The 22337-nt window shown below is 51.6% G+C and overlaps 1 protein-coding gene across 2 annotated transcripts in view; it reads right to left on the bottom strand.

The window, feature by feature from the left end:
* SIPA1 (signal-induced proliferation-associated 1) overlaps window positions 1-22337 on the bottom strand; it is a 40780-nt gene that overhangs the window by 6871 nt on the left and 11572 nt on the right. For both annotated transcript variants that reach the window (XM_066610267.1, XM_066610269.1), the window contains exons 2-13: window positions 19406-20673; window positions 18629-18753; window positions 16928-17116; window positions 15092-15266; window positions 14011-14114; window positions 13523-13680; window positions 9374-9974; window positions 7722-7996; window positions 5913-6140; window positions 2712-2802; window positions 594-762; window positions 412-510 (exon numbers count right to left, since the gene is read on the bottom strand). In XM_066610267.1, the coding sequence (XP_066466364.1) occupies window positions 412-510; window positions 594-762; window positions 2712-2802; window positions 5913-6140; window positions 7722-7996; window positions 9374-9974; window positions 13523-13680; window positions 14011-14114; window positions 15092-15266; window positions 16928-17116; window positions 18629-18753; window positions 19406-20312 (3121 nt within the window). In that variant the 5' untranslated portion in view covers window positions 20313-20673. The remainder of the gene's footprint in view (window positions 1-411; window positions 511-593; window positions 763-2711; window positions 2803-5912; window positions 6141-7721; window positions 7997-9373; window positions 9975-13522; window positions 13681-14010; window positions 14115-15091; window positions 15267-16927; window positions 17117-18628; window positions 18754-19405; window positions 20674-22337) is intronic.

Raw genomic sequence — 22337 nt, 5'->3', positions numbered from 1 at the left:
ATACTACATCATAGCTTATAACCTGTGATGGACTTTTCCTCCAGAAATCTGTCCAATTCCGTTTTAACGGCCAGGTGCCATCACCACCTGCTGTGGCAAGCAGTTCCACAGACTAATAATAGGTGGGATAAAAAAACATTTCCTTTTGTTTGTCCTAACTCTTCCAACACCCAATTTTAGTGGATACCCCCTGGCTCAGTTGTTATGTGACAGGGGAAAAAATACCCTTCTATTCATTTACAATACCTCTCTATTCACTCACCCACATCCTAACTTTGCTCGCTTCTTGATCTGCCACAGAAATGACTGCATGGATACTCTCCCCAAGTCCCCTACGCTGGAACGTCTTTGGGCTCCAAGGCAGCTCCCAACCTGCCACCATAATGGCCAGTTTGGCCCCCCAGCACTCACCTTCCCTGGAGAGGGCTTCCAGGATGCTGTTGCAAGCAGATGCTAGATTGGCGATGGATTCCCACTCGTCCTCCTGAGATTCGCCGGCTTCGGAGAGGACTGTGGAGGGAGAGGACAAGGTAGTTCCTCCCAAGTCTCGCCAGGGGTGCCCCAGGGCCGGGAAGGGGAAAGGACGGTCTTACTTTTGGTGATGGAGTTGCGCAAAGACAGTGTTCGTGGCAGAAACTTCTCGGTTTCGCTGGGCTCGGACGTGGGAAGAGGCTTCTCCCCAGGGCTCAGCGGCTGAGGGTCTCTGCTCTCCTGACCTCCCAGGGGCCCTTTCTCATTCACCACAGGACCTCCAAGGTGGTCCTGGAAGAAGCAACACAGCCAGCTGTGAAGGCAGCAATTTGCATATTCTGCAACCTTAGGGAGTGAAAAGCTCTCTAGAGCAGCGGTTCTCAAACTTTCTAGCACCAGGACCCACCTTTGAGAATGGCAATCTGTCGGGACCCACTGGAAACAACATCATCAATTTAGGCTTCAAACCTAAACTGGGATCAGCCAAAGGTTCCATTACACAGAGTGCTTGGGCTGTTATGGAATTCAAGCACTCCAGCTTGGAAGGCGGATCCTTCTCCAACCACACAGCCTCGCCCCCCTTTCTAGTGGTCCATTTAGAGGTCCATCTAGTGGTCCAACTGGGAGCTGACCCTGCCCAGTAGCTCTGCGGCCTGTGTTTTCAGTTCTGTATTTTCAATGGCAGCTGATGTAGGTGATATGCAACCCACCTGAAATTGGCTCACGACCCACCTACTGGGTCCCAACCCACAGTTTGAGAAATGCTGCTCTACAGAATTTTAGCTTTTATTCTGCTGCTCAGTTTGGCTGTACTTGTCGTAAGAGGCGACTGAACAGCCACCGGGTAGATGGGACTCGTCAGCCTGGGAAGGCAGTTCATCTGAGAGAAGGAAAACTCTGATCCCAAACCTCCACTGCCTTGTGGCTACATCCAGTTATGGAAAAGGCTTCAGGAGTCAACCTCGAGGCAAAATCCGGAGCCGGAGTCCCTGAGGCAGTTCGTGGCTGAACACAGTCACATTCTGGCAACTCCTGCGACGCCGCTGGAACCAACCGTATTGGCTTCTGCCTTTCCATTGGACCATTTCAGCGACGTGGAGAGGGGGGAATTTGCTGCATGGGTAACAGCCTATCCTCCATACCTGCTTTACCCAGGCTTCGCGCACTGGAGAGGACACTCTGTTCCAGAACCACCATTCAGAGCGTGACACCATAGTCTTCCAAGACTGAAGGATGCCAACTCTGCTGCAGAAAAGCAGGCTTCAAGTTCTCAAGGTTGCACAGAGAGCCTGGCCAAAACTGTCACTGTAAGGAGCTCTTATGTTCCAAAGCCCCAGCAGAGATGCTCTAGGCCAGGGGTGCCAAACCCCAGCCCTGGGGCCACATGTGGCCCTCGAGGCCTCTCAATGCAGCCCTCAGAGATACCCCAGTCTTCAATGAGCCTCTGGCCCTCCGGAGATTTGTTGGAGCCCGCACTGGCCTGATGCAACTGCTGTCAGCGTGAGGGCAACTGTTTGACCTCTTTGCGTGAGCTGTGGGATTCCTCCACTGCTTGCTGTTTCATGTCTGTGATGCAGTAGTGGCAGCAAAGGAAAGGCCAGCCTTGCTTTGTGCAAGGCCTTTTATAGGCCTTGAGCTATTGCAAGACCTTCATTCATTCATATAATTTCATCTTTAATATATTCATTTATGTAAACTTATGTAAATGTATTCAAATTTTAAATGTAAATTAATTCTTTCTTTCCCTGGCCCCTGACGCAGTGTCAGAGAGATGATGTGGTCCTCCTGCCAAAAACTTTGGACACCCCTGCTCTAGGCTGACACTTCTCTCCTCTACACTTCCTCTTCTGCTCTTTTCCCCTCTTCCTGTTCAGTTTCAGGGAGTGGGGGGGGGGAGAAGAGTTGTAGAGGACTCTGGATGGAAGTTCACTGATTCTGCAGCCCATGGATGGTATAAGCCTGCGAATATCCCTGGCCCTGAGCTCTGTTTCTTGTTTCGTCCAAAGGCAAGTGGGACTTTATGAGCAAGAAAGCAAACCTTAACGAATGAGCTATATTTGCATATCCACATGGAGTTGGTATCATCTAAAAAGCAACCTGTCGCTTTTGTCAAATCCATGCTCAAGACAGCTTTGTCCAACTCCTTAAGACAGCCAAACACACCATGACGACAGAAGGACCGCAAGAACAGCCCCACCCCCATGTAAACAGAGGGACATGGAAGTGTCACAGGTGCTTACCGCAGTGTGGTCCGCAGGGGCCTTGGGTGTAGCAGCCAGGATCAGGTCAGGAGGAGGGTTGGGCAGGGCAGGGACATCCTGAGATGGCACCCTGTGGAAAATAAGGAGACTTAGGCATGGGGGAGGCAGGAGCAGAAGAGCCAAGCCAAGGGAGGGGGGCTGAGTACTGAGTACTGAGTACTCCACCTGATAACTGCAAATGGGCTGGGGGCAAACAAAATGCTACAGCCCCAGGATCAAGTACAGCTGGGCTGGGACCCATGCTTGGGGGACTGCAACTCCACCCTTCCCCTCCACCAGCAAGCAGGTGTGCTTCTGACCACAGTTTGAGGCTGGCAAGGTTCTTTCCTTACAAGCCTTTCCACAATCTCCCAGCCCTACATGGAGATGCTGTCAGGCCCCAAACCTGGCTCTTTCTCCAAGCAAAGCAGGGACTGTACCACAAAGCTACACTCTCTCCTGGTTTGAAAATGACTTTTTCCTGAGCAACAAGACCATTAGTAGAATTTCCACCATGTGTTGATCAAAAGATGCTACAGCCACAAGGAGCCAGAGCAATCGCTGGGGGGCGGGGCGGATCTTCCCCCACTTTTGCATGGAGCCCTAGTGAGTCACAAGTGAGGTGTCCAGACCAAGTCATATTTCCTCCCAATATTTGTTCCATTTCTTCGGGGCAAAACAACATGTGATGCTGAATGCATCACGACCCCTTGACGGACTGAGAGTTTGTTTGTTTCCGATTTTGTGCTCCTGATTGACTTTTTACACAAGCCACAGAAGCAAAACCAAGGCAGCTTGTTCACAAAGAGACTACGTCCAGTTTGGAAACAGTTAATTCAGGAGCGGGCTGGGAAGGGGAGCCTGCCTCCACTTCTCCACTGTCCTGAATTCAAAAGGAAAGAGGAGAAGGGAGAGGAAGAGGAAGAGAGAGGGAGAGGAGAGCGGTGGGCTGATCATCCCCACTGCCTTCACACTTCCTCTTCTGATCTGTTCTTCTCTTCCTCTTCAAATCCAATGAGTGGAAGGAGATGCACTAGAGCAGGGGTGCCCAAACCCCGGCCCGGGGGCCACTTGCGGCCCTCAGGGACTCACAATCTGGCCCGCGGGCAGCCCCCAGTCTCCAATGAGCATCTGGCCCTCTGGAAACTTGCTGGAACCCATTCTGGCCTGACATAACTGCTCTCCGTGTGACGATGACTGTTTGATCTCTTGCATGAGCTGTGGGACAAGGGTTCCCTCCCCTGCTTGCTGTTTCACATCTGTGATGCAGCAGTGGCCGTGAAGGAAAGGCTAGCCTTGCTTTGTGCAAGGACTTTTACAGGCCTTGAGCTATTGCAAGACCTTCATTCATTCATACAAGTTCCATCTCTAATATATTCACTTATGCAAACTTATTCAAATTTGAAATGGAAATTAATTCGGCCCCCGACACAGTGTCAGAGAGACGATGTGGCCCTCCTGCCAAAAAGTTTGGACACCCCTGCACTAGAGGAAGCACCTGGTATGCCTCCAGCTAGGCGGAGGAAGCTTTAGGTGCAGAGGGGATGAGGCCTCTTCCATGTTCCCAATCTAAGTTGCTGTCAATCTCACACACACACACACACACACACACACCCAGCTGCCCTGCTTTGTATATTTCAAGAGCTAACAGGAGCTGGGGGAAACTGGCACACCCCACCATCTGGATTGAGATGGCCTGTTCTGCGCTTATGGAAATGGCAAATATTATTCAATTAAGAGCCTGGTCCTGTGGTTCTCGCTGCACCTCCGCGGGGTGGACCACAGTCGCAAATGTGCCGTAAGCCATGTTTGCGGGGCTTACTGCCGGGCTCTGGCCAACGCTGAGCCAGCACGCGGCGGGCACCTGGGTTCTGTGGCTCAGCAGTCTCTGTGACCACTGGGCTGCAGAATAAGAAATGGGGGCAGGGTCAGGGGCATGGGGGAGGCGTTCCAGGGAGGCAGGAGGTGTGGTTGGGGTGCGGGGGAGGCGTGTCGGGGAGAGGCGGATCCGCGGAGCTGAGCTCCGCAGGATCCGGGACGCTCAGGTAGGGCTGCTCGCTCTACATGAGCACTTTCGCTTTGGCGGCGACCAAACAGTTGCTGCTAAAGTGAGTAGCCCCATTGCGGGGCTGCCTCCCTTACTCGGGGAGGGGAGGAGCCTCCCGAGGTAGCGCGGGAGGTGCTGGATCCGGCAGGAGCCCTCCCTGGAGCCACCAGGTCCCACAGCTCCCGGCAGCTCAGGATTGGGCTGTAAGACTGGTCAGCAGCTCACAGCCCCAGAGCTGAACCTGGAACAGGGAAAGACATCAGCTGCCTCTCTGGTTTTCAGACTGCTTCTTCCCTCTGATCCGCTAAAACGCTCCTTTATCTCAGGATGGCTTGAGAAAGGGGACAGAGGAGGGCCATGGCTAAGCAAGCAGAAGGTCCCAGGATCAGTGCCTGACAGCATCTCCAGGTAGGACTGGGGGGAAAAAATCCATCTGGAACTCTGGAGAGCTGCTGCCAGTCAGTGCTTGACAATGCTGAGCAATATAGACCGAGGACCGGACTCAGTCAGAAGCAGCTTTCCATGTAAGCTACGACCTGGTGACAGGTGTGTGTGTGTGTGGGGGGGGGGCATTCCCTTCATCAGCAATACATTAAAACATAATAAGAGTCCTGCTGGATCAAGCCTAAGGCTCATTTAGTCCAGCGTCCTATCTCACAGTGGCCCCCCAAATGCCTCAGGGAACACACAAGGCAGCAAGAGACCTGCACCCTGGTGCCACTCCCTTAAACTTGGCATTCAGAGACAGCCGACTTCTAAAACCAGGAGCCCCTTCAGGGCTTGTAACCTGTGATGGACTTTTCTCCATAAATTTGTCCAATCCCCTTTTAAAGGCATATAGGCCATCACCACATCTTGTGGCAAGGGGTTCCACAGAATAATCACACGTTGGGTAAAGAAATGTTTTCTTTTGTCTGTTCTAAGGCAGTAGGTACAAGAGGAAAGAGGAAGGTGGATAATAGCAGCTGTTTGAGTTGCTAGTAGGCTTCATTTGGGGTGGACTGGCCTCCTACAAAACCATGTGCTGACCAGAGTTCCCTGCCCACTGCTTACAGAAAACTCGTGGACCAGGGTAGGGACAAGAGCTGCTGAGCACGTCAGGGAAGGGGATTCACCAACCCCGGCAAAGATTGAAAGGCATTGGGGGCACTCACGGGCTGGGGGTCACAGGCCCTCCATCGCTGTGGCTCCGCAGAAACTCTGTCCTCTCCTCTGCCAGGCTGTGGGGGGGTCCGTCGTGCAGGGATAGTGAATGGAGGAGCTGGAGGGTGGCTGGCTTGAACCCCACTTCGCTTCCTGGCCTGGACAGCTCAGCCTCCCCGGCCGGAGGTTCGCTCCTCCGCTTCTCTTGCAAGGACTTCTGATACAGCTCAGAGAAGCTTCTGCTCAGGGAGGCAAGACCAGGCCAAATGTTAGCAGAGCCCCAGGAGTGGAGAGGCAAGTTGCAAGTTGGTATCTAAAGAGGTGCTGGGGCTAAGGATCACCTGGAAGGCACACCCTCCGCCCCAGAAACTTCCTATGGTAATTCCAGACATCAGGGAGCAGGCGATGCTTTCTCAGTCGTAATCCATTATTCTTAATATTAGTGATCATATTACTAATTATTAATATTATAAATGACTAATTTACATTCCACTTCTACAATCTTGAAGGCAGCTCACATAATACAAAGTTCGAAACAACAGACACATTATAAACCTTTGAAAACAGGAGAATCTTCACACGCCCAGAGGCCTTGTCTTCTTTCTCTAACCCACCCATTCTTCTCCTCCACACTTCTGCTCTGCTTCTTCAAGATGCAGTGCCAAGATGGTCTGTCCTGCCACTGTCCTCTACACTTCCTCTTCCACTTGTTCTCCTCAAGAGGAAGCATGAAGACACTCTAGCCTGACACTCTCCTCTCCCACACTTCCACTTTGCTGGAGACATTCTAGCCCAATGTCTCTCAGTGGTATTTGAAGTGGTGTCTGGTGGTACCCATGGGACCCCCCCCCCCCGCCACCTGACAGCGAGATCAGCAATGCAACGTGAGAAGCAGCAGTAGGAGGCTCAGCTTGGCAGGCAGAGCTCCAGTGTGTGCTTTTCAGGTGCTCAAAAAGGCCCTCCTGTCCTCCCCAAGCCTCTGACCAGCATTTGTTGCATTGTGCCTGGCCTCTCAATTTGGAGTTAATAGGCACTGACATCACTGCCAATTACTTCTGGTGAACGTGCTGGAATCCCTAGCATGTATTCACTGCTGAAACAGAGACGCCTGCGTTGGCTCGGTCATGTCGTGAGAATGGATGATGGCCGGATCCCAAAGGATCTCCTCTTTGGAGAACGCGTGCAAGGAAAGCGCCCTACAGGTAGACCACAGCTGCGATACAAGGACATCTGCAAGAGGGATCTGAAGGCCTTAGGGATGGACCTCAACAAGTGGGAAACCCTGGCCTCTGAGCGGCCCGCTTGGAGGCAGGCTGTGCAGCATGGCCTCTCCCAGTTTGAAGAGACACTTGGCCAACAGTCTGAGGCTAAGAGGCAAAGAAGGAAGGCCCATAGCCAGGGAGACAGACCAGGGACAGGCTGCACTTGCTCCCAGTGTGGACGGGATTGTCACTCCCGAATCGGCCTTTTCAGCCACACTAGACGTTGTTCCAGAACCACCATTCAGAGCGTGATACCAGAGTCTTTCCAGACTGAAGGCTGCCAACATGCACTTCTGGTGGTACTTCCAATAGGTGGACCATATGAAGCGGTACAGTGGGGGACACACATTGAGAAACGCTGTTCTAGCCCATCACTCTGCTCTCCCCTACATGTCCTCTTCCACTCTGTTCCCTGCCTTTCTTTTCCAATCCGGGGAGCAGGGGAAGAGGTGGAGGAAGGTGTGCCACCAGGTGACAAGGGCAGGGGAATGACATTATGTGCACTAGGAGGGTACTGAGAAGGTCTCAGGCTGACCCCACGGACTGCAACAGGCTTACCTCCTGGGTTTCCCGTTTTCATCTGGGGGTACAACAGTGACGGTGACTTTCTTGGCGGTACGCAGCAGTTCAGTAGTCTGGGAGGGGCTGAGGCTGGGCAATGGCCTCTCGCAGACACGCACCAGGCGAGCCCCAGGCTGCAGGCCAGCCTGCTCGGCGAAGGTGAAGCGCTCCACCTCCGTCACAAAGCCCTCGGGGTCCATCTGGAAGCCCAGCTGCCCAACGCCGTTCCGCAGGACGGTCAACTCCCGGGTCTCGCAGCCCCGAGTCACCAGCTAGCGGTGAGGGGACAGAGAAAGAGAGAGACAAGAGGGAGGCATCAAAAACTGCAGCAATAAGAGAGAAAGCTTTGGAGACTTTGGCACTGTGCACCACCACGTTGGCTAAATCCACTGTGCGCTACGTGCTATAGGACCATAAAACAGGCACCCATTCGTGGCTTCATCCCTTTATTTCGAAGCTGCACCATCCTGCCTTTTAGATGAAAAGCCTTATAAGGAGACAATGACGTTTGCAAGAGAAGGATAATAAATAAGTAAGTACACACAGAGAGAGAGAGAGAGAGAGAGAGAGAGAGAGAGAGAGAGAGAGAGAGAGAGAACACAGACATCAAAAAGCAAGCAGAAAGCAATTATTAAAACCACAGTCATAAAAGTCAATTAAAAGCCTCACAGGGTGAAAAAGATCCAAGGAGGCCCATTAAAATCAGGGATTGATGGAGATTGGTATCTGTCCAAGCAAGGAACCCAAGCCCAGGTACATTTCAATTTCTTGATTCTGGGGCTCGCATCAAGATACAGGTGTTATCATCACTGCTTTGGACAGGGGTTTCCAAAGTGTGCATTGCGACAACTTAGGGCAGGGATGACAAACAGAAGGCCCGTGTGCCAGATGCAGCCCCCAGAAGCTCTTTATTCAGCACAGACTCTCCCAGCACCACCATGCTGCTCTCAGCTGCTGCGCTGCGCTGGGGTATCACTGCTGAAAGCGGCCTGCACGATCATTGAGCTCTCCCATATCTTGAAAATACGAACAAGATTTGTGCATTTTCTGCCATTTGCAGCCGAGTTCCTAAGTGAGAAGAAAGTGTTTATTTCTGGCCATGTCCTGCTTAATGTCATCACTTCCTGCTAAATAATATCATTTCTGGTCCTCAGCAGACCTGCTGTATGAAATGGTTTGACACCCCTGCCATAGGGACATCATGACACACTCAAAGGGGCACCACAGGATGTTCCTAGCGGTCCCTCCTACCCGTCCCCCAGGCACTGCCATCTTGGATCTCATGGGATTTCATGAGATGCAAGGTAGTGCTGCCCAGCTGAGAAGGCTATGGGGCTGCTGTGAGCCAGAGAAGTTTGGAAACCACTGGCTTAGGGCAACAAGAATACAGGAAGATGCTAACTACTGAGTCAGAGCACTGGGCCATCTTGCTCAGCATTGCTGAGCACTGACTGGCAGAAGCTCCCCCAAGTTTAAGGAGGGGGTCTTCCTCTGTCCTACCAGGAGATGTCAGGGATTGAACTGAAGGCCTTCTGCATGCCCAAGCACCATCTACAGCTCCGGATATAGAGAACAGAGGGCCTCAGGATCTGGAGGTAGCACTGCAGCACTTCAAAACCCAAACATCCTGCCAGAAAAAGGATTCCTACCTGCAGCCGGTGGACGATGTCCCGGATGTCGGCCGCCTGCCCCTCATCCACACGCATGCAGATGTAGTCCCCTGTCTCGTAGTACAGGTCCAAGGTGCAGCTCTCGGAGAAGGTCCAAGCCAGTATGTCCCGGCAGGAGCAGTTAAAGACCACCCTCTTCTCGTGGGCCTCAATGAGGACTAGAAACTCTGCCGAGATGCCCAACAGGCACCGCAACTCTGGGGTCTTGCTCTCGGGCCCCCGGCTGCTGCAGTCTCGCGCCCACACGCCCCACACCAAAGCCCCCGCGCTGTGTGCCTCTGCCCCTTTGGCGGCTTTGGCTTTCTCGCGCTTTTTTGCAGCCAAGGCGATGAGTGCCAGGCGGGAGGAGGAGGCCTCCAAGGTGCTGGTGGTGGCATGATTGAGGGCCAGATCGCGCAGGTACTCCTGGCGTGTGCGGGTGGCCATGGCGTGGAACTTTCCGGAGCGCTCAGCTGCGTTCTCTGCATTGATGGCTTTGGCAAGGAGGAAGTCCCGGAAGGCGGGTCCCTTCACAAAGGAGTTGTCGGCAGGGATGAAGGGCCCGAAAGGGGGGATGTCCTTGGTGCAGCTGACAGCCACGCTGGAGCCAAAAAAGAAAGAAGGAGCAAACAATAACATAGGCCTGAGAAACTGAGGACCAAAAATTTTTCCCCCAAAATTTATGGTGGTTTAATTTGAATTTGGGGTGCTGATTCCAAATTTGGCATCAGTTTTGCCCTACCATGTTTAGTTTTGGAGATACGCATAGCCTCTTTAGTGAATGGTTCAAGCAGCTTCCCTGTGGGGAAGCCATGGTGTAGGCTTTCTCACAAAGAAGCTGTTCGTGCCATTCACTATGCCGTATCTCCAAAACTAAATGCGATAGGGCAAAACTGATGCCATTTTTGGAATCAGCACCCCAAATATACCCAAGAATAGGTACAGGTTGAGCCTCATTATTCTCGTGGGTTCAGTTCCAAGCACTCACATGGATGGCAAAAAAAAAACGCACAATAGCAAATCCATTTAAAAAACAAAGTTTCTTTGCTCTGGTGATTTAAAAACAGCCTTACTGACCTTTGTGATGTAAGATAAGAATCATTAAGAAGACAATCCATCAATTAGCCCTCCTCTGAGAGCTTAGAAAGGAGCTTCACTCAGCCCCTCCCTTCACCAAAGCAGTGATCACCTTTCTTTCAAGTGCTAGGGGGGAAGGGAGGGGTCGCCTGGAGAGAGAAGGATTGATGGATTGTCAACCAGGTGCCCCCCCCTCTGATTAAGGAGGCTATTGTTAAAGGACTGTTCAGTTTTTTAAACTGATTTTAAAGGGGTGCATTTTTCCCCTTCTCCAGGGATCAGTACATTCCTTCTCATTTGCAGGGGCCATTCCTGTTGAGTCAAATCGGAGCATAAAAAATCCGTGTATAAATAGGCTGGACCTGTATAACTTTTAAGGCAGCAAAATGTGTATAGACCTGTGTTATCAATAAATATTATTCCCATTTTATAGAGGGAGAAATGGAGACAGAGATTATGGTGATTTTTATAATTATTTATGCAACGTTATCTACATGCTAGCATTTTCAAGATAAAAAAACAGACAAAGGCCAGACAGATCTCTGATTCTAGGAGCTCACAGTTGAAAATAAGACAAAAGGGAAGACAAAAGGAGGGATGTGGATGCAAGGAATGTCTTGGGGAGAAGAAACAATTAGCTCACATAAGCTTATGTATGGGAATTAGGGTTCAGGCCAAAGCTTCAAAGCAGGTTTTGAAAAGGAATTTAAAGGAAATGGGGATGGTCTTGTGGCAGGGAGTTCCACAAGCCAAAGAGGGCGAAAGAGTGAAGGCTTGGAGGGAGAAGAACGGCTTTGGATGGCTCAGAACGAGTCCAAAGAAAGTTCAAAGAAAACGAACATTAAGGTAAGGCCTAGGGCGTCAAGGTATTTTGGGCTCGTTGTCCAGGGTTGCAAGCACTCCAGATTTTCTGCCCAAGCACAGAACTTTGTTTCGAGGTCAGGATTCAGCACCCTGAGAACGTGAGCTTTCATGTAGAAGTTGCATCGAGCACAGCTGCTGTTGCTGGTGGAAAACTGGGAGAAGCCGCTGCTGCTGGTGAGTGCCCAAATGCTAACCTTCACTGAAGCACCGGCCGGACTCAGCACAACAGCTCTCCGGCAATGCTTGGTGGGGAAACAGAATGTAGCAGGAGCTCAGGGACTCCTGAGGTTCCAGCCTGACCTCCTCTGCAGACATTTTAGAGTTGCGACAACCAAAGGAAGCCAGGCCAGATGGAAGGAACTGCTCCAAGAACAGCCCTCGGGCGCCCTCTCCTGGCAGCTTGTCAGGGTGTTGCAGAGAGAGAAGGGTGCTCAGTTTGAGGCACACACAACACACACACCCTCACAAAGAAGGGGGTCGCCTCTGGAAGGACTAGGAGGGTAGAGAAGTGGCAAATCTGCGCCCCACAGATCTTTACGTTGCTGGGAGCCGAGTCTATTCAGTGCACAAAAAGCGTCAGAAATAAGCAAGCATTCTGGGACGCAAGGCAAAAAACGCAAACGGCACCTTCTGTTCCTGCTCATGGTGCAGGAACAACATGGTGAGAAGGTCTCCTGCACCAGCCTAACTGCGGTGGGTAAGAGCTGCACAGCTGCAGTCTTGGGCTCTTTTGCACAGTGCCTGGAGCAATCCTCTGGGGCCTGAGTTGGCGTCCCAAATGCCCCCTCTCCTGACCTGCTAATGCACCAGCCTCTGCTCCTCCAGTCCCCCCCCCCCCACTGGAACAGGAAGAGGAGGATGGAGCAAAAGTAGCTGCGTAGAGGAGTGTTTGGGGTTGGAGTGGTGGGTGCCCTCTCCACACCACCACAGACAGTGCTAAACTGCTTTTACCACTGATATATAACCATTTGTCTTTCAGTTTTTCCCTTGCTAACATTTCACATTTTTGTACTGCTCTTTTCCAAGGAGCTCAGGGTGGTTGATTGTGTACATGGTTCCTCTCTTCTTTTTGTCCTCACAACAGGGTTGTTGTCCTCACAACAACCCTGTGAGGTAGGTGAGGCTGAGAGAGAGAGAGAGAACACACGACTGGCCCAAGGTCACCCATAAAACTTAATGATTTGAACCTGGATCTTCCAGGTCTAACTCCAACTCCCTAACCACTGACTAGACCAGGGGTGCCCAAACCCTGGCCCTGGGGCCACTTGCGGCCTTCGAGGCCTCTCAATGTGGCCCTCAGGGAGCCCCAATGAGGCTCCAATGAGCACCTCCCAATGAGGCTCCAATGAGCTCCAATGAGCACCTCCGGAGCTTTGTGGGAGCCCACACTGGCCCAACGCAACTGCTCTCAGCGTGAGGGCAACTGTTTGACGTCTTGCATGGGCTGTGGGATGAGGGCTCCCTCCACTGCTTGCTGTTTCACATCTGTGATGCAGCAGTGGCAGTGAAGGAAAGGCCAGCCTTGCTTTGTGCAAGGCCTTTTATAGGCCTTGAGCTATTGCAAGACCTTCATTCATTCATATAAGTTCATCTTTAATATATTCATTTATGCAAACTTATGTAAATTTATTCAAATTTTAAATGTAAATTAATTCTTTTTTTTCTCTGGCCCCTGACACAGTGTCAGAGAGATGATGTGGCCCTCCCGCCAAAAACCTAGGACACCCCTGGACTAGAGAATCCAGTTACCCAGGATGAGAGAGTGAAAATTGAGAATGTCTAATTGAAAAGACAGGGGTTATATATTTCTTTGATCTTAGAATGGGTGTTGAATGAGAGACAATGGAAAGTTCAGGGTAACCCTCTCTCTCTCTCTCTCTCTCTTTGAATTTTCTCCCTACTCCACAATGTCCTTTCCCAACCATCTTTTCCTTTCCACCACAACACTTAACACAGATTTGGAAACCCTCTTGGGTGTGCAAAACACCTTGCAGGCAGCATCTTGATATACCAACCTTAACCCCTCTAAAGTTAAATGGTATTACCCCCATTTTGCAGATGGGAAAGACTGAGGCCAAAAGGGCGTGGCTTGACTAAGGACGCCTACTGAGTTAATTGCAGAAGGGAAATTCAAACCAGGGAAGTCAGAGCTCAGTCTCTGAGCCACAATGCAACGCCACTCCTACACCCAAGGTGCTCCTCCCTCACCTGTACGTGGTACGACTGGTGCAAGGCTCGTGCACCCGAACCACGATGAAGACATGCTGGAAGTGCGAGCGGATCACACGTGGTGTGAAGGGGAGGGCATCCTGCTCCTGGAAGACTATTGTCACGATATCGTTTCCAATGTGGCGTTTCCTCAGCAGCTGTGAAGGGGACAGAGGGAAAAGCTGTTGCAGAGACTGTGCGGGCTGGAAGATCGTAGGCTAAAGACTTGGGTTCAAATCCCCTTTTTGCAAGCATTTAGAGAGCCATTCACTACATCCTCTGGCTCTTCCTCTAGGCAGCATTTGCATGCAAGTAGTAAGAGAATTCACACCCCCACAATTCAGACAGGGAAGACTGAAGCTGAAAGCAAGTGGTTCTAAGGCCACAATCCTATCCACACTTTCCTGGGAATAAGCCCCACTAAATGCAATGGGACTTACTTCTGAGCAGACATGCGTCTAACTAAGCTAAGCTAAGCACATGCTCACCTGCTGGCGGTTGTTTGGGGTGTAGGGCAGCATAGTTGAGACATGAAACATGATCTCATAGTCCTGATAAGTAGTATAGAGGGAGTGAGTGCCTGTGGAATCAGCTGCAAAAAAGAGAGAGATAAAACTATTCACTCTGTACCACATCCCCAGGAATCCAAGGACAGCTTCTTCAATGCAAAGTGTTGTTTTTTTGAGAATTTCTTATAGTCTAATCCAGGGCTGGCTTTAAGCCAACTGGGCCACTTGCTCTTCACTGGGCCCGTGCTTAAGGTCCCCCTCTGTGCCAGGGTAAAAATAAATAATAAAATTAATATTTTATATTAATCTCTGAAAGTAGAAGTAGAACCAATGGGTACTGCAAGAGAGGAGACTTCAACTGGACATCAGGAAAAGATTCCTGACCGTCAGGGCGGTTCGGCAGTGGAACAGATTGCCGAGGGAGGTGGCGGACTCTCTCTCACTGGACTCGACAAGCACCTGTTGGAGATGCTCTAAGAGGATTTCCTGCCCAAGGCAGGGGGTGGATGATCTATTAGGCCAATTCCTATGATTCTATTTTTGCTAAATCGTTTCACAGTCACTACACAAGTGGTTTTGTAACAATCTCTTTTTCAAAGGTAATCTACACGTTTTGTTTGTTTACTTGTCGGCTTACACGGATACAATTTTATTTTCAAATGTGCTGAGATCCATTTGGTCCGTTAGCTCACGTGCATTTTTTAAGCGCAAAGGTTGATTGCTTTCCATTCTACCATACAGATATAAAGTCTATCGAACATTTTATTTATATCTCTAAGATTCTACAGACTTTGGCTGTGAACCTGGTGGGCCCTGCCAAAAAACAGTTTCCAACTGGGCCTGGCAGCTGCTAAAGCCGGCCCTGATTCAATCAAAACATCAATCTGTAGCCTAAGCAGGAGAAGGCAGAGAGCTAGGAACTTGATGGTCAGTTCCACGAAACTCTCCATGTGCAGCACCCATTTAAAAAGTCTAAAACTACTGGTTGACCACTACTTTAAGAAATCCACCTTGCAGGAAACATACCCAAGTGCAAGCACGCACCACACCCCAGACTCACTCTTGATGTCCAGCTGTGCCCGATATTTCTCAAAGCCACGCAGGCGAACCTTCTCCCCCAGCAGCTGCAGGAACTCCTGAAAGGCTGGACCAGCTTCTTCATTGTTGTACATCTCCTCCTCAGAGCCCTGGCCCGCCAGGCAGTACAGAACCCCGACTTTCCTCTGGAAGCTGAGCTACGGGAAGGACATGACAGCTGCCAGGTCAAAACTAAATACGGTGAGCCCTCGATGTAACGGAGCTCGATTTGACAGACTTTGGAAACAACAAATATTTACTGCTTTGCTAGAAATGAGTTGTGTCTGTCTTGCACACACAGGTCTCAATCCACTGCAGTGTATTTGGGTTTAATGGGACTTCAGCATTAACAGACACCCCTCCCCCCACAAATCAAGGCTTTGTGGTCAATGTACATAAATGTACCCCTGTTCAATTGAAATGTATTTTTATTTTACTTTTCACGTTTTTATACTGCCCTTTCTCCAATGAGCTTGGAGTGGTGTACACAGTTCCTTTTCTTTTAGGTCAGGCTGAGACATGGTGACTGGTGCAGGGTCACCCAGGAAGCTTCATGGGTGAGCTGGGATTTGAACCTGGATCTTCCTGGTTTAAGTTCAAACCCAAACCACAACATCTTTCTGGCTCATCCTGAAATAGCTCCGTTACACCAAATTGGGGACAACTGGTCATACTGGGGGAGGGGACAACTTGGATCAGCCCAGTAAAACAATCCAGAATATTCCAAATTTTGCAGGGAAGATCCTACATCAACGTTTCTCAAACTGTGGGTCAGGACTCACAAGGTAGGTCACGAACCAATTTCTGATGGGTCACATAGCACCTACTTCATCCGACATTGAAAACACAGAGCTGAAAATACAAGGTACAGAGCTGCTGGGAGGGAAGGGGGGCTCCCAGTGGGAGAGAGGCCGGGTGCTTTGCCCTGAATAGGTGAAAAAATGGGATGCTGGAAAGGAGGAGGGTTGTGTGGTTGGAGTAGGATCCAAGTCTGCCTTCTGCTTTGACTTCTAGGCTGGAACGTTTGAATTCCGAGCTGCACAAGCTTGCTTTGTAATGGGACCTTTGGCTGATCACAGCTCAGGTTTGAAGCCTAAATAGATGGTGTCACTTCCAGCCATGACATCAGTTCCAGGTTAATGACATCACTTCCAGTGGGTCACAACAGACTGTCATTCTAAAAAGTGGGTCCCAGTACTAAGAAATTTGAGAACCAATGTCCTAGATCAGTGTTTCTCAAACTGTGGTTCGGGACCCACTAGGTGGGTCACAAGCCAATTTCAGGTGGGTCCCCATTCTTTTCAATAGTTTACTTTGATGCTACCATGGTATGTGACTGCATTTGGGGAAATGTTACAGACTTGTACTTTTAACAAGCTACTATATATATCATTTTAACAAAGGTAGTACCTTTTAACAAAGGTAGGACTTGTACCACATCCCCTTTTTGCTGGGTAAGTGTGAGAAGGACTGCAGCCTAGGATTGTTAAAATTTTTCCTGCTTGATGATGTCACTTCCGGTCATGACATCACTTCCGGCAGGTCCTGACAGACAGGTCCCGGTGCTAAAAGTGTGAGAACCACTGTCCTAGATAATTTCCAAGTTAATCCAAGGGGGGCCTTGGGAGAGTTTGATCATACCTAGTGGCAGGTGGGGCCGTGGTTGTTTCCAATAGTGTCTGCAAACCTTTGGCCAGTAGCTTCTCTAAACATTGTTTGGCAGCTGCCTTTGTAGGATAGTTAAGTTACTGCGTGTATCGCCAGAAGCCACTTGGCAGACTGCAGACACAGAAAGGCAAGCGGAGAGATTGGTACTTACTCCCTGTTCGTCGAGTTTGAGCAGCGTCTCCGGCACCTTCGGGGAGTTGGAGGCCAAGCGGAGACACTGCAAGTTCAGCTCTGGCATCACGTGCTCCAACAGCTTCTTGGGGGGCACCCCCCGGGGGGAGGTGTGGCGGGTGGCAAGGGGCAGTGCCTCTTCCAGAATGGAGCCTCGCAGCGTCCGGAGCTGGCAGGGGGGAAGGAACAATCGTTTGGGGACTGGAGGAGAAGCACACAAGGGAGTCTTTGTTGGCCACCCCAGCTGTGGCCCAGGAGCCAGAGAGGAGTGGGATGTGGCTTGGAGAAGTCCAGGCTTCAGCCCCACCTGTGCCACAGAGGCTGTGGCTGGCCTTGGGCAAGTCACAGGGCTTCCGTTCAGACACAACAGTGCCTCGCACTCAGGGGGGCTAAGCATACAGGAGAACATCAGAAGAGCCCCGCTGGATCAGGCCAAGGGCCCATCTGGTCAAGCCTCCTGTATCTCACAGTTGCCCACTAGATGACTAGATGAACTAGATCAGGGCTGTCCAAAGTTTTTGGCAAGAGGGCCACATCATTTCTCTTATACTGTGTGGGGGGCCGGGGAAAGAAAGAATTAATTTACATTTAAAATTTGCATATATTTACATAACTTTACATAAATGAATATATTAAAGATGAACTTATATGAATAAATGAAGGTCTTGCAATAGCTCAAGGCCCATAAAAGGCCTTGGACAAAGCAAGGCTGGCCTTTCCTTTACTGCCGCTACTGCATCACAGACGTGAAACAGCAAGCAGTGGAGAGAGCCCTCATCCCACAGCTCACGCGAGAGGTCAAACAGTCGCCCTCACGCTGAGAGCAGTTGGTCCAGTGTGGGCTCCAACAAATCTCCGGAGGGCAGGAGGCTCATTGGAGACTGGGGGCTCCCTGAGGGCCACACTGAGAGGCCTCAAGGGCCGCATGTGGCCCCAGCGCCGGGGTTTGGGCACCCCTGAACTAGATGAACAGACTAGATGAACAGACAAGACCACAACATCCCTTCATTCTATTGCCACTCCCTTGCAACTGAGGGAGCCAGGATGTTGCACAGGTCCATCATGGCTTGTAACCCATGATGGACTTTTCTTCTAGAAATCTGTCTAATCCCCATTTCAAGGACAAAAGCCATCACCATATCCTGTTGCAAGGAGTTCCACAGGCTAATCACACGCTGGGTAAAGAAATTCTGTTTGTCTGTTCTAACTCTCCTGACACTACATTTTAGCGGATGTCTTCCCTGGGGAAATGGCAAGCAGAGAATGGCAAATTAAAGGGTAAAATTAACTGAGAACAGGCCCAAAAGTGTCAACGGTGTCAGCTTCCTGTCGAGAAACAAAAATGGAACGCAGAAAGCTGCTTCATCCTGAGTCAGACCCATGATTCATCTGGCCCGGTACTGCACTGACTGGCAGCTTCCATCCAGGGGTCTTTTGCAAATCCCCACTGCAGTCAGGTGCATCTCCCCCCATTGCGGACTCTCTTCTTCCTGCCCCAGACCCTCTGATTCTGGACCCTCTGATTCCAGAAAGGATTTCCTTTCCCCGCTCCCCAGCACCCACCCCCAACCTTTCCCTCAATTTCTGCCTGGCAAACACAGACAACCAGCTCTCCAGGTTCCCTGACCAACGCGCCTGGCATGCTGCAGGTGCGAAAGCAGCCCTCGCTGCCAACACCCACCTGACTTGTACGCATGATCAGGCGGTAATTGTACTGTGGCCCGCTGCTGCCCTCCTTCTCCTCACGCCGCAGTGACACAGCCACAGCGCCCAGCTGATCGTCCACACCAAAGAAATTCTGGTGCTCTGCATGAAGAGAAAGGAGACGTCGGCCTTACTTTTGCCCTCTATGATTATTCTTATTACTCACATTTCTATCCCACTCTTCCTCGAGGGAGCTCAGGTGCTAAACATACAGTTCCTCCCCTGCTTGTGTCTTCACAACCCTGAGAGAGTGACCGGCCCAAGGTCACCCAGAAAGCCCCATGGGGATTTGAACCCCAGTGGGGATTTGAACCTGGTTCTTCCAGGTCTCAGTCCAACTCCTAAGCATGGCATCACCCTGGCTGTTTACCCCAAAGCTGACCAGCTCCTACAAAAAGAGGAATTCCTCTTTCCTTAACGGCACAGTTAAAGCCGAACAACTCTACCACCTGTTGCTGGTTAAAGGAACCAGCGCCCGACGCACTTCAATGCGCACTGGTGCTGCTCAGTGAACCCTATTGCACAAGGCTGACGTGGCACTGACTCTGCAAGGGGTTGAACAGTTCCACATTCAACACTTGTTGGCTTCTTCAACCAGGGCCCCAAGTCAGATCCCCGTTCAGCCGCTTCAGACCACCGCCCTCTGAGGTCAGTGTCTCTCCCAGCCTTTCCTGGGGAAAGACTCTGGGCCATTCGCCTCTGGTCAACACGCTGCTGATTTCTTGCCCATCCAGCACGGCCGGTAGCAACTCACCCTTGCCGTAGAAATGCTTCCGATAGTAGCAGGCTCCCAGGTCGGCATACTCGATGGCGTGCCCGGCACGGCTCGTCCGCTGCCCGTAGCTTTCCCGCGGCTCCTCCAGCACTGAGACGGCCATGTTGGGACAATGGAAGCCCGCCAGGGACCCCCGGTGCTGGCCAAGTCCCCACTCAGCCTCCCCCCCAGCTTCCACACGGAAATAGGGGCAGCTGAGCACCAGGGGCCCGTCCTTGTCCTCGCCGGCTTCGCTCTCAAAGGGGGGCCCTGTGCGGGGCTGGGAGGCAGCCGAAGCCCCCGTGGTGATGTTCCCCTGCTTCTCCGTGTCTCTTGCTACCTCTCTGGGCTCAAACAAGATGCTCTGGACGTCGTAGTGGGCCAGATGGCGGCCCCACACGGGCGTGGGCACCTCGCAGGCCACAAGGTGAGGGCCGCCCCCATCACCGGCAGCCCCGCCGTCCGACTCCGTCTCCCACACTTCATTGCTGGGCAGTCCGAGGAGGAGGAGTGGGTCACGGAAGCGCCGGGCAGTAGGACTGCCAGTCCGTGGCTCCTCGTGGCTGTGTGCCCTGGCGCGAGGGGGCACCGTGACCTTGGAGAAGGGGACCGGGCTGCTGCTGTTGCGGTGAAATCCTGCAGCGGCTCCCAGAGCCAAGGGCAAGGGGGAGCCGGAGTCAGCCGCGGGGGCAGCCGGCTCACCTTCGCTCAGCGTCACATCGCTGTTGCTGCGATGCATGAGATAGCTGCACCTCGGGGACCTCAGGGGAGGGCCACAGTGCCCCACTAGGGGCCCCTCACCCACGGGGGCCTTGGGGGGCCGGAAGGCGTCAAAGGAGAGGGACGCGAGAGGCGGGCGGTTCGAATGGCGTCGGATCTTGCGGACGAAAAGGTCGTCTGACTGCATCGCCTCCAGGCACCAGCCCCTCCTTGACACTGCCCCAGCCACCTGCAGGATCACTCCAGCTCTCCAGTTGGCTGCCAGCGGCAAGGGGGCAGGGATCGAAGCTCTGTGCCCCACCAATCCGGCTGTCAGCAGCCACCGCCTGTGGTCTCCTGGGAGGAAGGGGTTGCTGCTTCACACATGGGAGGGGCTTCTGAACGCCTTTAAAAGCAGCTAGTCCAGGCGGGGCTCCGGTCGTCCTTCAGCACCACGGAAGGCCAAGTCCAGGCAGCAGTGGATCTGAGCAAATGGCAGCCGAACATCCAGGGACGCTGGGAAGCTCCGGGACAGGCAAGTGCGTGTAGTCATTGGGAGGGGAAATCTCCTGTAACAGAAAAGGAGGGATGAGTCAGAACAACCTCAATGGAACATGAGGAAAATTCTTGCTGGATCAGGCCCATCAAGGATCCTGTTTTCTCACAGTGGCCAAACAGGTGACTCCCCAGCCCTGCCCAAAAGCAGGACAGAAAGGCCATCACCCTCCTCTGCCGAGTTAGACTGCCACTGGAAGCTCCACAGAGCCAGCTTGTCCTCCCTGAACTGGATCCATCTCTGCCACCACGTCTTGTAGCAGCCCATTCCACAGAACAACTAAGGGCGCAATCCTAACCCCTTATGTCTGTGCTTTCCAGCACGGACATAAGGGCAATGCAGCTCTGAGGTAAGGGAACATTCACTTACTTTGAGGAGGCCTCCGTGAGTGACACCCAACTGCAGGATGCAGCACACGTCCCATTGGCACTGCTACGCCAGTGCTGGAAAGCATTGACGTAAGGGGTTAGGATTGCACCCCAAGTCTCTCCCCCCCCCATTGAGATGATCAAGCCTGATTCTAGCACAGTGTGCAGGAGAGAAAAATCTCTTTCTCCACCAAGCATCATGTTCTTCCTTATTTGCTTTTCCCCCCCAAGCTAAAAAACCTCCATTGTAGCCTTTCTTGAGAAGCAAGTGCTACAGCCCTCTGAATCACCCTCTTTTCGTACCTTTCCCAGCTACAATAACCATCTTGAGCTGGTGACCTAAAACAGGGCACAACATTTGATGCCAGCTGGGTTGGGGATGCAGGGGAGATAAGAAAAGAGGGGCCAGAACTGAAGGCTGATTGGAAAAGGACACACCCCTGGTCATTTTTCCCAGGCAGGGAGGAAACATTTGAGGTTGCATCTTCTAGACTGGGGAGTGACAAGGATTTGTAGCTCTTATGCAAATGAACTCACTTAAAGTTGCGAACATTGCATCACATATTATATCAAAACTTCATTTATTTTTAATTTTTAAGCCATTTCTGCCCAACACTGCATATACGCAACAGGGATCAAATGTGTACTCCAGTGCTTCTCAAACTGTGGGTCGGGATCCACTAGGTTGATTGTGAACCAATTTCAGGTGGGTTCCCATTCATTTCAATATTTTATTTTTAACGTGTTAGACATGGTGCTATCCTGGGATGTGACTGCATTTGGGAAAATGTTACATGTTTGTGCTTTTAACAGGCTATTAAGTAGTTGGCAACCTTCAGTCTCGAAAGACTCTGGTATCGCGCTCTGAAAGGTGGTTCTGGAACAGCGTCTAGTGTGGCTGAAAAGGCCGATTCGGGAGTGACAATCCCTTCCACACTGGGAGCAAGTGCAGTCTGTCCCTGGCCTGTCTCCCTGGCTATGGGCCTTCCTTCTTTGCCTCTTTGCCTCAGACTGTTGGCCAAGTGTCTCTTCAAACTGGGAAAGGCCATGTTGCACAGCCTGCCTCCAAGCGGGCCGCTCAGAGGCCAGGGTTTCTCACTTGTTGAGGTCCACTCCTAAGGCCTTCAGATCCCTCTTGCAGATGTCCTTGTATCGCAGCTGTGGTCTACCTGTAGGGCGCTTTCCTTGCACGAGTTCTCCATAGAGGAGATCCTTTGGGATCCGGCCATCATCCATTCTCACGACATGACCGAGCCAACGCAGGCGTCTCTGTTTCAGTAGTGCATACATGCTAGGGATTCCAGCACGT

Source organism: Tiliqua scincoides, chromosome 15 (assembly GCF_035046505.1).
Source record: "Tiliqua scincoides isolate rTilSci1 chromosome 15, rTilSci1.hap2, whole genome shotgun sequence".
Classification (NCBI taxonomy): domain Eukaryota; kingdom Metazoa; phylum Chordata; class Lepidosauria; order Squamata; family Scincidae; genus Tiliqua; species Tiliqua scincoides.
Note: the sequence above shows the minus strand (reverse complement) of the source record. Positions and strands in the feature narration are given on the sequence as shown.